Below are 15,248 nucleotides of genomic sequence, written 5' to 3' on the forward strand. Positions count from 1 at the left end.
GAGGGAGGAGGGTCTGGCCGTGCGGCCCGCGCTCCGCCCTCGCCCCTCCCGCCGGCCTGGGCGCCGGGCGCCGCGCACGGCCACCCATGTCCTTATAAGGGCGGCCGTCGCCGGGGCAACGAGCGCCCGCCCCCAGCCCGCGGCGCGCGCCCCTGCCCCCGCCCCCACCCCCCGCCCGCCCCGCGAATGGAACGTTGTGTGTCAAACCGGCCGCAGCGCGAGGCCGGCGCGCGGGGTCGGCGGCGGCGAGAGCGAGGCTCGGGCCCAGGCACAGGCCCAGGCCGGGCGGGCGCGGCCGCAGCGGGGGCGGCAGCTCGGGAAGCGCCTGCCCGCGGCCCTGCAGGCCCCGAGCGGCCACCGGGGGACCTGGGGGACTCAGGGGGCGCGGTGACCGGCCCCGGCGCGCGCCCGCCACCCCTCCCCCCCGCCGCGGGCGGCCGAGCAACTTGCGGCCAAACTTTCCCCCCGGCCTCCCGCACTCGGATGGCAGCCCGCTAAGTTGGCCGCAGCCCTCGGCCGAGCGGCGGCCAGGCCAGAGGGCTCCCCCTGCGCAGCCTGGGCCGGGCCATGGCCCGAGCTCCCCCGCCGGGGCCCCAGGGCGGCGGGGCGCGAGTCCCCGGGGCCCCCGGCCAGCACCTCTAGCGCGCCCCCCCGGCCCCGGGCCTGGCCCCGCGCTCGCGTGGGAAAGTTGGCCTGGAACCGGCCCGACCAGTTCCTCCCGGGCGCGCGGACCGGCCGCAGGAAGTTGCTGCAAAACTTTTTTGGGGGGTGCAGCCGGGTGCCCCCCGCGCGCCGGGGCCGGATGCGCGCTGGGTAGGGTCCCCCGGGTCGAGAGGGGTGCCCCGAGGGAAGAGCGCGGAGGGGGCGCCCCGGCCCTGCTGCCCTGGGGCTATGGCCATGGTGACCGGCGGCTGGGGCGGCCCCGGTGGCGGCGGCGGCGGCGACACGAACGGCGTGGATAAGGCGGGCGGCTACCCGCGCGCGGCGGAGGAAGACTCGGCCTCACCCCCCGGCGCCGCTAGCGACGCTGAGCAAGGCGACGAGGAGCGGCCGGGGCTGCAGGTGGACTGCGTGGTGTGCGGGGACAAGTCGAGCGGCAAGCACTACGGCGTCTTCACCTGCGAGGGCTGCAAGAGCTTCTTCAAGCGGAGCATCCGCCGCAACCTAAGCTACACCTGCCGGTGAGCCCCCTATCAGCGCACCGCCGCCGGGCACCCGGCCCCGCTGTGGGCCGGGCCTCTGACCTGCTCGGTCACCTTGGGCCTGGCGCTGACCTTCCCTGGGTCTCCACTTCCCGTCTGAGATAGGGGCACAGATCCTTTTCCCCCTCTCCATTACATTCTTGGGATTGTGTATACTGACGGCGCTGTATCGATGCAGGTCCCCCCTTCAGGTGGTCCCTTGCGGCATCCGCCCTAGTTACTTGCTCCCCCTTCCTCCCTTTTCTCCGGACAGGGGTCAGCTCCGCGCGGGGAGGGGTTGTGGTGCTGTCAGGGGTGGGTCCCTGACCCCAGGGCATCTCTTCTCTTGGGAATATCGGCGCGTGGGGTACCCCGCGGGAATCAAACGTGGAACTTGGACTGTGGGGCTCACAGTGTCCAGGGGCCATTGTCTGCGGCCGCGCGGATCGATACGGCGCGCCCTTGGGGTCAAATATCACTTCCAAAGTCGCTCTGACCACCGAGGCTGCGGCGGGAGCGAAACTGGGGTGGCACAGGGCAGCCTTCTTCGCGTGGGGGCCCCTGCTGTGGGGTTGGGCCTGCTCACCGGGGGAACCCCCGCCCCCCCCTCACCCCAGCCCTGGCTCACGCCGGGCTTTGGGTCACCGGAAACTCCTGCTCGAGGTCCGGGTGGGTGGCGGGATTTGACCGCATCTTGGCTGCTCGACCCCCCACCCCACCCCCAGCCAGGAGTTGGTGCAGAGCTGGGCTCCTGGAAAATCCCTGAAACTTTGGTCCGCTCTGAGACAGGGTGGGCGTGAATGTTTCCAAGAAGAAGCCCTGGACTGTCCTAGGTTGGAGTCCCCACTGACAGGGTGTGGCCGTGCTAGCTTCTCTCCTTAGTTCTGGGGCTTTAGGTCTGGGGGGAGAAGCCGCTGGCATTGAGTGTCCAGGCCAGGGCTCCCTTTCCCACCACTCTTTGGTGAGCCTCCTTTTGCTCCACTGACAAGCCCCTACTCTGCATCCTCCAGGAACATGCTTGGGCTCTGTAGAGCCAGTTTGGAGAGTCCCATTTTCCAGATGGGCAAAACCGAGGCCCAGAACGCTCTTGGTGCCTGCCCTGGGTCACCCAGGGAGAGACCCTGCTCCAGTTGGGGCTTAGCAAGGGGAACTGTGGGGTTGGGAAGAGAGGGGCAGCTGAGTCTGGGTCAGGGTGTCCCCAGCGAGAGCTGCTGGTGGAGGGCTTGTTGGCAAGGCCACTGGGCGGAGCCCCGGGCACCTGAAGCAGGAATTTGGCCCCAGGTCCAGCCTGTCTGGGGTGGCTGTGTGTGTGGGGGAGCTGGCTTAACTCTCTCCTCCAGTGCTAACTGGGCCACCAGACTTTGGCCTCATTTTTGCTGCTGGAATAGCTGCCTGCTCTCTGGCCAGGTCTTTAGGGAGGGCAGAGGAGGGGCTCAGGTAGTTTTGGGGTCCCAGAGGCTCCCTGAGAGTGGGAGCAGGGAGCACCAAGGTCGGGGAGAGGGGCCATGGTTTGGGGCTGGCAGGTTCTTCAGAAGGTCTCTGCTGTGTGACCTGGTGAAGTCACTGCTTCTCTCAGCCTCAGATTGATTCAGCAAAGTCCCCTCAGGGCCTGGCCTGGGTGATTTGATGCCGGCCCCCTAGAAAAGACCCTGGCTCCAAGCCCAGCCCTCTCCCAGTTTGGGGGAGACACAGGTGTCCCCAGCCTGTGCGGTGTGGGTTGGGCCAGAGGGAGGGATGGTCTGGGGTCCCGGGAGGGAACAAGGGGCTCTGCCTAAGGGTCAGAGAGGAAGGCAGGCCACCGGAGGTGGGCCTTGAAACATGAGGGGTTTAGCAGATAGAAGCAAAGGGCACTCCTGCAGAGAGTGTAGCTACAGCAAACACTCAGTGGCAGGTTTGGGGGAGCAGTGATGTAAGATGAGACCACCCAGGCATAGGAGAAGTTAGAGGTGAGTGGGTCTGAAATGCTGGACTGAGGTCAGTGAGGAGCCATGAAGGGTGTGTGAGCAAGAGAGGGCTATGATCCAATTGGACTGGAAGCCAGAGCCCAGGGAGGAGGCTGAATTGGACTGTGGGGTTCGGCGAAGCATGTCCTCTTTAGGTGGGATAACAGGTAGAACTTACTGTTTCCTCATCTGGAGGAACAGAAGCTCTGTCCTGACTCTACAGCTGGGGAAGTTGAGGCAGAAGACTCAGGGCCTCCCCTGAGGTCTGAGGGCCCTGAGCCAGGCTCCTGCCTGCCTGCCTGCCTGCCCCAGGCCTGGCTGTTTCCACGCGGCTGCCCAGGACCCTCCCACTGCATGCCTGCTGGGCTTTGTTCTGGTTCTGCCTGAGCTCCCTTTGCCCTAGTAAGGCCTCTTCCTGGGGGCTCAGGCTGGTGGGACACAGAGGCCTGGGCTCAGAGGCTGGCGCTGCAGGACACAGAGGCCTTGCAGAGCCTCAGCTCTCCTAAATCTGCCATTGGGACTCGCAGCTGGGGCTTGGGTCTTGACGCCCTCCCCCCATGCCCCCAATTTCTCCAGAATGAGTGCATCCCATATAGAATTGGCCTCTGGCCTCCCATTTTCAGTTGAGGAAACCAAGGCTCAGTGGAGAAGTCACAGCCCAAAGATCAGGGCTGGGTGTCTGCAGTTGAGATGTGTTTTGATTTTTAACTTCATTAAGTGTTTGTTTTACTTTGTGACTGTCTGTAGGTACCCTCTTGGTGCCCAGCTGGGACTCCAGGGTGTCTGCCCCAAGCCTGGGCCTCAAAAGGCCCTGAGCCCAGGGTGGAGAGAGATAGGGAGGGAGCACAGGGGCAGGGGCCAGGGGGAAAAGGTGCTGGGGACATTTGAAGAACAAAGGCCTGAACCTTCCTGCTAGGGACTGACCCTGGATGGGAACTCATTGCCTCACAGGGCGGGGCCACCTGTCCCATCCCTGGAAGAGGCAACAACAATCCCTGAGGGCCACCCAGAGGAAGCTTCTTGGACTCAGTTAGGAATTGGACGTTCTTTCCAGAGAAGGGGTTTGGGATCTTAAAGGGGTACAGGAGTTCATTTGTTCATTCACTCATTCGTTCGTTCGTTCGTTCATCGTTTGTTTGTGGTGGCCTTGTGTAGGGCAGTAATGCTGGGGCTCCACAGTCCTGTGACCCCCTAGAGGACTGGCCTGGCTCCTAGTCTCTTAGTCAACTCACAAAGCCTTGCTCCCTGACCATGTTCCTTCTCTGCTCTCACATTGCCCTTGGGACAAAGAACCTGACCCTTGGCCTGACAGTGACCAAGTAAAGTGAAACTGTTTAGGCCTTCATATTTTGGCATTTCCAACCTTTTGCCCTTGTTGCCCACTCTGCCTGGAACTGCCTCTGTTTCCCTGGGGAACTTCTGATCATCCTTCAAAACCCAGTTCCAGGGCTTCCCTGGTGGCGCAGTGGTTGAGAGTCCGCCTGCCCATGCAGGGGACACGGGTTCGTGCCCCGGTCCGGGAAGATCCCACATGCCGCGGAGCGGCTGGGCCCGTGAGCCACGGCCGCTGAGCCTGCGAGTCCGGAGCCTGTGCTCCGCAACGGGAGAGGCCACAACAGTGAGAGGCCCATGTATTGCAAAAAACAACAAAAAAACAACAAAAAAACAAAAACCCAGTTCCAGCATATCCACTCTGGCACACTCATCTGCTTTGCCACAGACTGCTCTACGTCTGTGGCCCTCACCCGAATTGTCCTTTCCTCTTTGCAGGCCTAGCCTCTGTGCCACTTTGGGACCACTTGCCCGGCCGAGGTTGGTGGGGGGCTGGTGGTTCTCAGGGGCAGCCTTCAAAGGCGTCTCACAAGGTGGCTCCAGGGGCAGGATGTGGGTGTCATGGTAACCCCCATGGTGACCTCTGCATGCCCACAGGTCCAACCGTGACTGCCAGATTGACCAGCATCACCGGAACCAGTGCCAGTACTGCCGCCTCAAGAAGTGTTTCCGGGTGGGCATGAGGAAGGAGGGTGAGTACCTGCTGGGGTGGGGCAGGCAGGGGATGAACAAACGGCCTGCCCTTTGCTCCTTCTTTTGGGGTCTGGGAGCTATGGAGGGCGGGGTCTGGTGCCTGCTAACCTCGTTACCACCAATGATCCTGAGATCCCGTGGGCCTGGGTTTGGCCCTGGGCTGGAGGAATCCAATTATCCGTGGCTGTCTGGTGGCTGCTGCAGAACTGGGATGCAAGGGACTCCCTGACTCCGGCCCATTTTAGAATTGTTCTTCCCCCACCCTCCCCAGTTCCTCCCCAGGCCCCGCCCCGGCCTCAGAGGCAGTGATACCCTGGTGACCCCCCTGCCCTCTAGCCAGGCTACCGCTTTCTGAACAAGGATGTATTTTTTTATTTGATTTGCTTTCCCTCCACCCTCCACCCTCCACCCCCTGCCTTGTGTTTGCCCAAGGCAGGAACTCACCTGACTAAGGCAAAGGGCAGCTTACCTTTCCGCCTGACCGGGGCACTGGGAGCCAGAGGGAGGCCCAGCCTCTTGTCCTTGCCCTGGGGACTTGGGTGGATACATGCGGGGCAGCTGGGTCTAGAATGCCACCAAGCACTCTTAGAATTCAAGTGGAACTCAGAGACTTGTACATGGATGTCTGGGCTTGGGAGCAGAATCTGGCCCATTTCAGTGATGGCCCCTGTGCTGGGCTTCATGTCTCTGCCTGGACTCTCATGAGCCAGGCCAGCAGTTCTTCCCTGCATCTAACCTGAGTCTCTGCTGCTCTAAAGATGGTTTCTCCTCTGCTGGGCCTCTGTGGGAGAAGCTGGGACAGCTGCTCAGACTCTTTCTCTTAAGACCGTCTCATCACTCCCTTTGGTCATTTTAAGTGTGGGGGTGACTGTCTCTCTGCCCTCCCCCCAACGTGGATTTTACCTCCACTTGTTGATCTGACCTAAACTCCTGATATACATCTTATCAGGGCTTCAGATCTGCAAAGTCTCGGGGTGGAAATAATAATCTCAGGTCCTGCCCCAAAGCACAGCCCTATCTCAGGGCCTTTGCACAGGTTGTTCCCTCTGCCTGGAACGCTTGCCCAGTCACCTGCATGGCTTCCTCCCTTGCCTCCTTTAAGATTTGCTCAAACAACACCTCCTCAGAGAAGCCCTCCTGATTACCCTTCGCCGCCCCCTCTTTATTTCAGGCCATGTGTCTTGCTTTATAATTTACTTGCTCCTCTATCAGGATGTTCTCCTCAAGGTCAGAGACTTTTGTCTGTCTTGGTTTTTGACATATCCCCAGTGCCTAGACCAGCCTCGAAACCCATAAGGTGCTTAATAAATGTTTCTTGGCTTGAGTTACTATCCACTTAGCTCTTACTAAGTGCCAAATGCTATTCTAAGCAAGTTAGATACATTCTCATGTAAATTCAGTGATTGGTCTCATTATCATCACCATTTTTATTATCAACTGCATTTTTCATAAATGGGAAGACAGCACAGAGAGCAATAGAACTGTGGTTGGGATTTGAACCCACAGTCGTGGCTGAATGAGGAGGAAGAGCTGGGGAAAGGGGTTCTCAGGAAGTGGGAACAGCAGGTGCAAAAGGCCCTAAGGTGGAAACGTGGCTGGATGGTGGAAGAATGGTGGGGGTGGGGTTTAGAACCAAGTGGGCCCGGGATTGACTGGGATTCGCTCTCTCGGGCCTCATCTGGCTACACCCATTTGACAGATGATTCTGAGACTTCGAAATCACATGGAGCAAGGCTTGAATCCAAGCCCCTGTTTCCCTGATCAGCTCTGCTAGCCCCTGGCTCCCACTTGCATCCCCCTCCCCATCTGCTTCATGGTGGGTTGACCAGAAGTTCATGGAGGTGGTGAGACAGGGCATTCCACCTCATTAAAACTCATTAATTAGTCTCTGCCTGGCACCCAGCCCAGTCACCCCCTCCGCCCCTCCCTCTGTGGCACAGGCCAGGCTGGCATGCAGCCACCTCTCCCCTCTTTGCACCTCAGCTTCCCTCTTCTCACCAACCGGATCACTGGGGGCACTGGCCAAGGCCAGCAATCGGTCCTCCCCGCTCATAGGCAAGGTTACTGATGGAATCACATGTTTACTGAGCACTTGCTACTGGCCAGGACTCCACTCTTAGCACTGAGGTCACTGCAGAGACCCAGAGAGATGAGACCTGCTCTAGGGGGCCATGACCTGGAGGGTGGGGCTGGGAGGTAGGGAAATATCCCACCTCCATAGGAGAGATCAGTGCTCAGCCCATACTGATCACTTGTTTTAGGGGTAGGCTGGCCATGTGCCCCAAGTCCTGGGAAGGAAGGTGATCGCTCCCTGGACCCATTCTCAGGTCTTGGACCCCTATGATTGACAGATGAGGACATGATTGACAGGTTTAGTCTCCCTGGCTGTGGAGGAGAGCTCACACAGTCCAGTAGGAGGGGGCCAGGTGCGAATTAAATTAGCCCTCACCCAGTGGTCCCATTCCCACCTGGGAAGGTTCCCCCTGTCCCAGGGTCATGGCCCTTCTCTGAAGGAAGTAGGAGTTGGGTGGTGGCTGGACATGGACTCAGGCTGAGGGCACAGGGCAGAGCAGGGTGGGGCATGCAAGACCTTGGCCTCTGTCATCCCAACAAGCTTTGTGCCCATGAGGTGGGGATTGGGGGTCCAGGGAAGGGCTGAGCTGGGGGGCTTGGAGGGGAGGGGGCTGAGTGACCCTTTGATAACTTTATCTCCTCCCCTTATTCCTCCCTACTTGGCCCCCGCCCACTCTCTCCGGGTACCCACCTTCCCCCTCCTTCCTTCCCTCCCCACTCCCTTTTCCTCACACCCCACTCACCCCTCTCTGGTTTCCCGTGTTCCTCAATCCCCTTCCTATCCCATTTTCGTCACTCCCTCTCTCCCATCTCCTGATTCCACCCTCCCTTCTCCCCTCCTCCCTCATTTCCTGCGGGGCTGGCTGTCTCCCCTCCTCCCCGCCCCCCCCATCTCCATCTCCCCCCTCGCAGCGGTGCAGCGCGGCCGCATTCCGCACTCGCTGCCTGGCGCCGTGGCAGCCTCGTCGGGCAGCCCCCCGGGCTCTGCGCTGGCGGCGGCCGGCGGAGACCTCTTCCCGGGGCAGCCGGTGTCGGAGCTGATCGCGCAGCTGCTGCGCGCCGAGCCCTACCCTGCGGCAGCTGGGCGCTTCGGCGCGGGCGCAGCGGGCGCGTTCGGCGCAGGGGGCGGCGCAGCGGGCGCGGTGCTGGGCATCGACAACGTGTGCGAGCTGGCTGCGCGGCTGCTCTTCAGCACCGTGGAGTGGGCGCGCCACGCGCCCTTCTTCCCCGAGCTGCCGGTGGCTGACCAGGTGGCGCTCCTGCGCCTCAGCTGGAGCGAGCTCTTCGTGCTGAACGCGGCGCAGGCGGCGCTACCCCTGCACACGGCGCCGCTGCTGGCCGCCGCCGGCCTGCACGCCGCACCCATGGCCGCCGAGCGCGCCGTGGCCTTCATGGACCAGGTGCGCGCCTTCCAGGAGCAGGTGGACAAGCTGGGCCGCCTGCAGGTCGACTCGGCGGAGTACGGCTGCCTCAAGGCCATCGCGCTCTTCACGCCTGGTGAGATGACCTGAAATGGGGGGCTCTGAGGCCGTGGGAGGGGTGGGAGGGAGGGGTGCGACCTAGATCCTGACCCTGGCCCCGGCCGCCTTAGCCCTCCACTCCCTGATCCACAGCTAGCCAGACTTGTGTCCCTGAAAGCGCCTTGAGCGTTGATGGGGGACAGTGGAGGAGGTGATGCGGGCGGTGTGACACCCTGATGGCCCCACCCCCGATCCCAGGTCTCCCTAAGAACTTCGATCCCTGTCCGGACCCGTGACTCACGGCCCCACAGCCTCTCTCCCTGATTCCCAGGCTTCCTGAGACCCCCCCCCATCCTTCACCCCCTCATCATCATCGTGCTCAGTGGGCACTGACAACAGAATGACAAGTGGGGGGACGCGGGAGGAGAGGTCCCCCCACCTGGTTCTGGCCCTCATTCCCTGATCTCTGTTGTCCTCCCCGAACCCTCTGACCCTCATCTGCCAAATCAGGGTTCTCTTCTTGTTACCACTTATGGAGAGCTGCCAGGCAGGGGTGCCTTGACACCTGGTTCTGGGTTCCCCTGGGCTCTCCACTCCCAGATTCCTGGGCCCCTAGACCTCTGACCCAGGGCTCCCAACCTGCCCCCTGACCCGCCTCCAGGGGCCACCCCTCGCTGAGCTGGAGAGAGTAGGGGGTGTGGCTTGGAGCCCCTCCCACCGAGGGGCGGGACTCCGAGCGGAGCCGTGTGCTTCCTTACGTGTCTTTGGTAACCGTCCAGCAGCCAAAGCCCTGCTTTATTCCAGGGAGTGGCGCAGCTGGCTCTGCACTCTGGAAGGAGGCCCCACTAGGTGTCTCCTTGGGGCCAGGGATGCGGGAACCAGACACAGGCTACTCTGGGAGGTGGCTTTCATCCAATAAATATGGCTTTGCCCCTCCTTATTTCCCCAGGAGACTTTCTCTGCCCCCATTCATGGGGCTGTCATCTTCACTCACATCGCAGGCCCCTCTGGGGTGTCTGAATACCCCCTCTAGGCTTTGCTTTCCTCCCCAAGTCCCCTCCCCAGCCTCTTCTTCCCCTTGAGCTTGGTTAGAACTTCTCTCCCTGCTAAATGCTTTAGTCAGGGCCCCTCCACCCTTGAGACATCACTGCCTGCACCCCTGTGTCATCGTCCTTGGATGAAGCCACCTTAATATTTCTTGAGGACCAACACTGCCATTTGTGCCCTAGGCCCCCGTCTCCCACTTCCTGAGTGCCCTCGTTCTGTATCAACAGCCCTGAGTGGTGCCCCCGCTCCCCCGTCAGCCCTGGGGTCCTGTGTCTTCCCGCCACCTCCTCTTCTGACCTTTCCCTTGTCTCCCAGATGCCTGTGGCCTCTCAGACCCAGCGCATGTGGAGAGCCTGCAGGAGAAGGCCCAGGTGGCCCTCACCGAGTATGTGCGGGCCCAGTACCCATCGCAGCCCCAGCGCTTTGGGCGCCTGCTGCTGCGGCTCCCTGCCCTGCGTGCCGTCCCCGCCTCCCTCATCTCCCAGCTGTTCTTCATGCGCCTGGTGGGCAAGACACCCATCGAGACGCTGATCCGAGACATGCTGCTGTCGGGAAGTACCTTCAACTGGCCCTACGGCTCGGGCCAGTGACTGGACAGGGCCGGGTCTGCAGACCTCCAGGGACACATATGCTCAAGCCTCCAGTGGGGGCCCCCAGGCAGAGGACCCCGGCTTCCCTCCTCAGACTCCTGTTTTTTAAAGACTGTGAAATGTTTGTGTTTTTTGTTTTCTAAGTGATCATGAAACCAAAAAAGACTGTCTAGGCTCCAGCCAAGTCTTCCCCAGAAGCCCTGGTCAAGATGAGGGGCAAGACTGAGGGTCCAATCCCAGGACAGCTGTGTCCCTTGGTGCCCCAAGCATGAACTCATGGTGCAGTGGCTTCTCTGGTGTGATGGACAAAGTCCGGGCATCTGGACTGGAGGGGCAGCTGCACCCGGGCAGGGGTAGCGTGTACCAGGCGGATCCTCTGGACACGTAATCCACGTTGGACACTACATGATGGATGAATCAAGGCCAATAATAAAGAAGTTTCCTACCTGCACAGCCTCTGTCATCTTTGTGAGGGGAGGGTGGCACGGAGGGCGCCCTACCATGGCTACCCACTCCCAGCCATCTGGAACACCCACAACCTAACAACAGCCCTACTTTCTGTTTCTGTTGGACAGTTTTGTGGGGGATCTGCAGCTGGGGGCAGGAAGGGGGGTCCGAGGTCAGCCAGTGAGTCTGTAAGAGTTGAGCTTAGCAGATGGCTCAGGTTTGAATTCAGATTCTGGCTTAGGAGGGTGAGCCTCATGGATTAACATAAGCCTTAGACCAAACACTTGTTTCTTTCCTTCTCTTGGCCGTGCCACACGGCTTGCGGGATCTTAGTTCCCTGACCAGGTATTGAACCCCGGACCCACGGCAGTGAAAGTGCCGAGTTCTAACCACTGGACTGCCAGGGAATTCCCTTTATTATTTTCTTTGGTCGGCCCTTAATCATCTGGGCCCCAGTATCCTCGGGAGAAACATCTGGGGCTAGTTTTGTCACATGATCTCAGCCCAGACAGAACCCTTCATTTCCCTGGCCACAGCGACTGCTTTAGGGAGGGCACGTGGCCCAGAGCTGGCCAATGAGATTCAATGGCAGGGTTGGGAATTCGGAGGATATCATTAAAGCAAAGCAGAGCCAAAAGAGAAAGACCAATTTCCCTGCATCAAGCCATACCTGAAACCCTCGGGTGTTTAAGTTCCATGAGCCCAGACTTCCCCTTTTGTGCCTGAGCCAGTTTGAATTTGGTTTCTTCTCACATGTAACTAAAAAAACCTCCTGTTTTGAAAATTGGCACTTGGAAGGTGAGGACCTCTAAGGACAGACTTTGAAATGTGGACTTGAGTTGATGTGCAGTGATGCAGCACTAGGGAGCTTGCCACCCTGTCCTCGGAAGTTTGTGGCTCAGCTCTGTGGTGGGAAAGGCACCTATGGAATGTATTGCCAGGACTGTGGCTCTAGGGGATGGCTAGAAAGGGCCCAGATCGTGGTGGTGGGGGGCACCTGTTGATCCTGACAGGTCTTGTCAGGCAAAGACAAGCCCTTTATCAAGCCCTTTATCAAAGATGCCCCTTGGAAAACAGTGAGCAAAGAGCTCAGGTCTCACCCTGCAGGCTAGGCCAGTGCTCAGCCCTAAGGCAGCCCCAGCCCCCCAAAATGCTCTCCACTGGCACCCCAGGCTCCCCCATGTCTGTCTCGGAGGAGGTCTGGGAAGATGGAAAGAACGAGGGTCTCTTGGGTATGCTCTGTTCCTGGAAGGGGACTGAGGTGGGAATGGGATGGAGAGGCTACTGGGCTCTCCCATTGGTGGCTGGGCTGGTTTCTAATCGGTAGGTGTTTTCTGAGCTGTACTGGGCATACGTGAATGTCTGTCCATTCCAGCTGGCCTGGACAGCAATGCCCCATTTCTCAGATTCACAGAACATCTGTGGACTGACCAAGACCATGGTATCTGTCCTGCTTCCAGTCGGCCAGAGACTTGGATGCCTGTCCAGGCCTGTCTGCTGAACTCCTACTTCTCCTACAAAACCCTACCCATATGGCCTCTTCAGTAGGAAGACATCTTGAGCCTCCCTGGTTGTTAGGACTCTGCTGTCCGGGTCCAGCCCTCTGTCATTGCTCTGTCACACTGGGCTCTCTTCCCTGAGGACATGGGTTTCTTGAGGATCAGTCCTGGGACTGAGGCCTCTCTGTGACCCAGTGGCTGGCACTGCCTTCCCTGCCCACAGTCTTCCTGACTGTCCCTTTTCCCTGTGACTCCCCTGGGAGGCCAAGACTCAAAGTAGCTGCTGGGCCACCATCACAGGGCCCCACACAGAGCCTGGTGCTACCTGTGTCCCATCCACTCTACCCAGGGCCTGGCATGCAGTGGACATCAGGGGACCCTCCTGGCCAAGGAGGTGATGCTAGATGTCAGCCCCTCTGCTTCCCACTTGAAGGCTCTTAGAGGAGAGGGAGTGCCCCCAGACAGACTAGGGTTCACAGCTCACCCAGAGACCCTGGACAAGTCCCTTTCTCAGAACCTTAATTTTTTTCCTCTGGAAAATGGAAGAACAATTTTTTGGTGACAACGAGTGAAATCAGGAGTTTCAAGCAGCTGTACACAGTCGGTATTTAATAAGTGTTTATTCCACTGGGATGAAGAGCAGGACCTCTTCCAGGGGATGGGCTGAGATCTGGGATCTCCATGGGGGTCCTGGAGGAGGTCCTGAGAAGGCTTCCTGGAGGAGGGACCATCAGATCTCAGCCTCAAGGGCGAAGGCATCTGAAATCAGGGACGGCTACCCCAGGCGGGGCAATAGCAAGAGCTAAGGCCAGGAGGTAGGAAGAGAAGCAAGGGCAGGGTGGCACCCCGACTCCAATGTTTCCCTCTGCCTGTTTGTCAGGACACTCAGAAGTACACAGAGCCCTCGCTGTCTCCCTGGTCATCGAATTTCTGGATCTGAGTCTTGAGGTGCCTTAGTTTGCCCTTCAGGTAGTGGCAGCGAGCCTGCTTGTCCAGGAAGCTGGGGTCCTGAGCAGGGCAAGATCCAGGTAAGTCCTTGTGGCAGTCTGGCCTATGGCTCTCAAGCTGCTTGACCTTTTGCATTTTCCTCTCTGAGCCTCAGTTTTCTTTCCTTGAAACTGGGCAGGCACAAGTGTCCCAGCCTCCTGGGAGTGTGTGTGTGTGTGTGTGTGTATGTGTAGGGGGGTGCAAAGGACAGGCTGTAGGATTCAAGAGGCATAACTCACCAACTGCTTCTTCTCAAATTCCCTCCAGACACGGGCAGCAACATGGGCCTCCTTCTGCCAAAGGAGAAGGAAGGGGGTGCTCAGGGAGCACAGGACCCAAGGAGGGATGGGGAAACTGAGGCTCAGACAAAGTGGACCTTGTCAAGGGCTGATCTTGGCCTATGTGCTGTGGTGCCTGCCCAGCCTGGAGGAGGAAGAGGCCCAGAGATCTGAACCCAGTGCGTTTCCGGAGGCCTGGGCTACCTGGAAGGGTTGTAGGATGAGGGTTTCCACCTGGGTACTAACCTGGCTTCGGGGTGGGGGCAGTGAGTTCAGCAGGGCCTCCAGCTGCTGGAGCTTTGCCTGTGCAGAGCCCACCTCCTGCTGAAGCTCCAAGAACTCTGGGTACTGGTCCTGAAACACTGCAGCATAGCGGCTCCGATCCTTCTCGTTGCTCACTGGTGGATACTTACTACCAGGTTGACAGGGGGTCAGAGTATGAGTGTAAAGAATTCCTCTCTTTTCCCCAATCAGTGTAATTTTTCTTTGTCCATGTTGGGTTCCTAGCCCCAAATGCCCTTTTTCTCTGTTTACTATTTGGTAAACTCTTATTCACTTGTCAAAGCCCCAGCCTCAGTGCTCCTTCCATGTTCCCTGAAGTCAGGAACCACAGGGGGGCACTCACAGCTCATAGTCAGGCACGGGGTGGGGCCTAGGCACATGTCCCCCGGGGACGGCTCTAACAGACTTCTTGGAGCCCAGGAGGGTCCGGGAGGGCAGCTCATCCTCAAATACAATCTTCTTGGGCCTTGTCCCGTGTGCTCCGGGCTGAGGCTGGCACAGAGGGCGGGGCGCGCTGGGTTCGAGGCCTCCAGGCACCAGTCGCTGCAGATGCCGCAGGAATCATGGTTTGGAGTTAACGAGGGTCAGCCGGGATCCATTATACAGGGGGGAATGTATCCTTTGCCTAGGCTCAGCCTGGGGACATTCCTCCCGTTCAGACTCACCGGGGGACCAGGGCCAGGAGGGCGGGTTTGCAAGTTCCCCCGGGAGCCGCCGGTCTGCGGGGCCTCCCGGGTGGGCATCGGCTTCGGGATGGTGCCGCTCGGGCGTCCCCGCACCGGTGGGCGGGCCCTGCGGGGGGAGTCGTGGCCCGCGCGTGGCGGGGGTGGTCGGCGGGCGGACTGTGGACACAGGAGGAGGATGCGATTGGAGGAGGGTAAGGTGTGAGGACTCACGGGGAAGCTGCTCACGGAGCGGCCAGTTCTCCACCAGCGGCGCGTCCTCCAGCTCCGCCCTTATTTGCATAGACGCACGCCATTGGCCTTCAGAGATCCCCAGACCCCGCCGCCCAGTGCGTAACCCGAGAGAGCGCTGTGAACCGTTACGTCACCACGCAGCCCAGGATTGGCTCGCGTTAACCCCTGCGCGGCCGCAACCTCTGCCGCAGACGTATGTGGAGCCCGTGGACACCGCCCCCGAGAAGATCCCCGGCATCTCCGGCCCTGCAGCGGGCCGCAAGAACCACTCCCTCCCGGGGTCACCTGTCCCAGCGTATGGGGCTCCGAGTCTGGGTCCGCTCCCGAAGAGAGGCGCTCGAGTCCGTGTAGTGCATTAACTACAGGCTGGACTCAACTGGCTGGGTCGCTCAGCAGGTCGGGGGCGGGGCCTGGCGGTATAGGGCGCGGCTGGCGGCAAGGGGGCGGGGTTTGGCGAACCTGAAAGTGGAACCGCACCCTTGCCCAGAGTCCAACAGAGACCACCGCTACCACCGTGTT

General features: G+C 60.1%; 2 protein-coding genes across 3 annotated transcripts; one reads left to right on the plus strand and one right to left on the minus strand.

Annotated features, from left to right (window-relative positions):
• Positions 1–266: 266 nt before the first annotated feature.
• Positions 267–10,772, plus strand: NR2F6 (nuclear receptor subfamily 2 group F member 6). The gene is made up of 4 exons (XM_029217970.1): positions 267–1,181; positions 5,054–5,148; positions 8,135–8,719; positions 10,045–10,772. The coding sequence occupies exons 1-4, from the start codon at positions 892–894 to the stop codon at positions 10,317–10,319; spliced, it is 1,245 nt and encodes a 414-aa protein (XP_029073803.1). The 5' UTR covers positions 267–891; the 3' UTR covers positions 10,320–10,772.
• Positions 10,773–12,852: 2,080 nt separating this feature from the next.
• Positions 12,853–15,123, minus strand: OCEL1 (occludin/ELL domain containing 1). Of its 2 annotated transcripts, none has more exons than XM_029215713.1 (6): positions 15,015–15,123; positions 14,478–14,654; positions 14,156–14,355; positions 13,777–13,942; positions 13,492–13,545; positions 12,853–13,273 (listed from the first exon to the last, which is right to left on the minus strand). In XM_029215713.1, the coding sequence occupies exons 2-6, from the start codon at positions 14,553–14,555 to the stop codon at positions 13,151–13,153; spliced, it is 621 nt and encodes a 206-aa protein (XP_029071546.1). In that variant the 5' UTR covers positions 14,556–14,654; positions 15,015–15,123; the 3' UTR covers positions 12,853–13,150. The 2 variants fall into 2 exon arrangements, with proteins under 2 accessions (XP_029071546.1, XP_029071547.1); XM_029215714.1 differs by having other exon boundaries at positions 12,869–13,040.
• Between the last annotated feature and the right edge of the window lie 125 nt (positions 15,124–15,248).

The sequence above is a fragment of the Monodon monoceros genome, unplaced genomic scaffold (assembly GCF_005190385.1).
Source record: "Monodon monoceros isolate NGI ecotype Baffin Bay Population unplaced genomic scaffold, NGI_Narwhal_1 Super_Scaffold_12, whole genome shotgun sequence".
In the NCBI taxonomy this organism is placed as follows: domain Eukaryota; kingdom Metazoa; phylum Chordata; class Mammalia; order Artiodactyla; family Monodontidae; genus Monodon; species Monodon monoceros.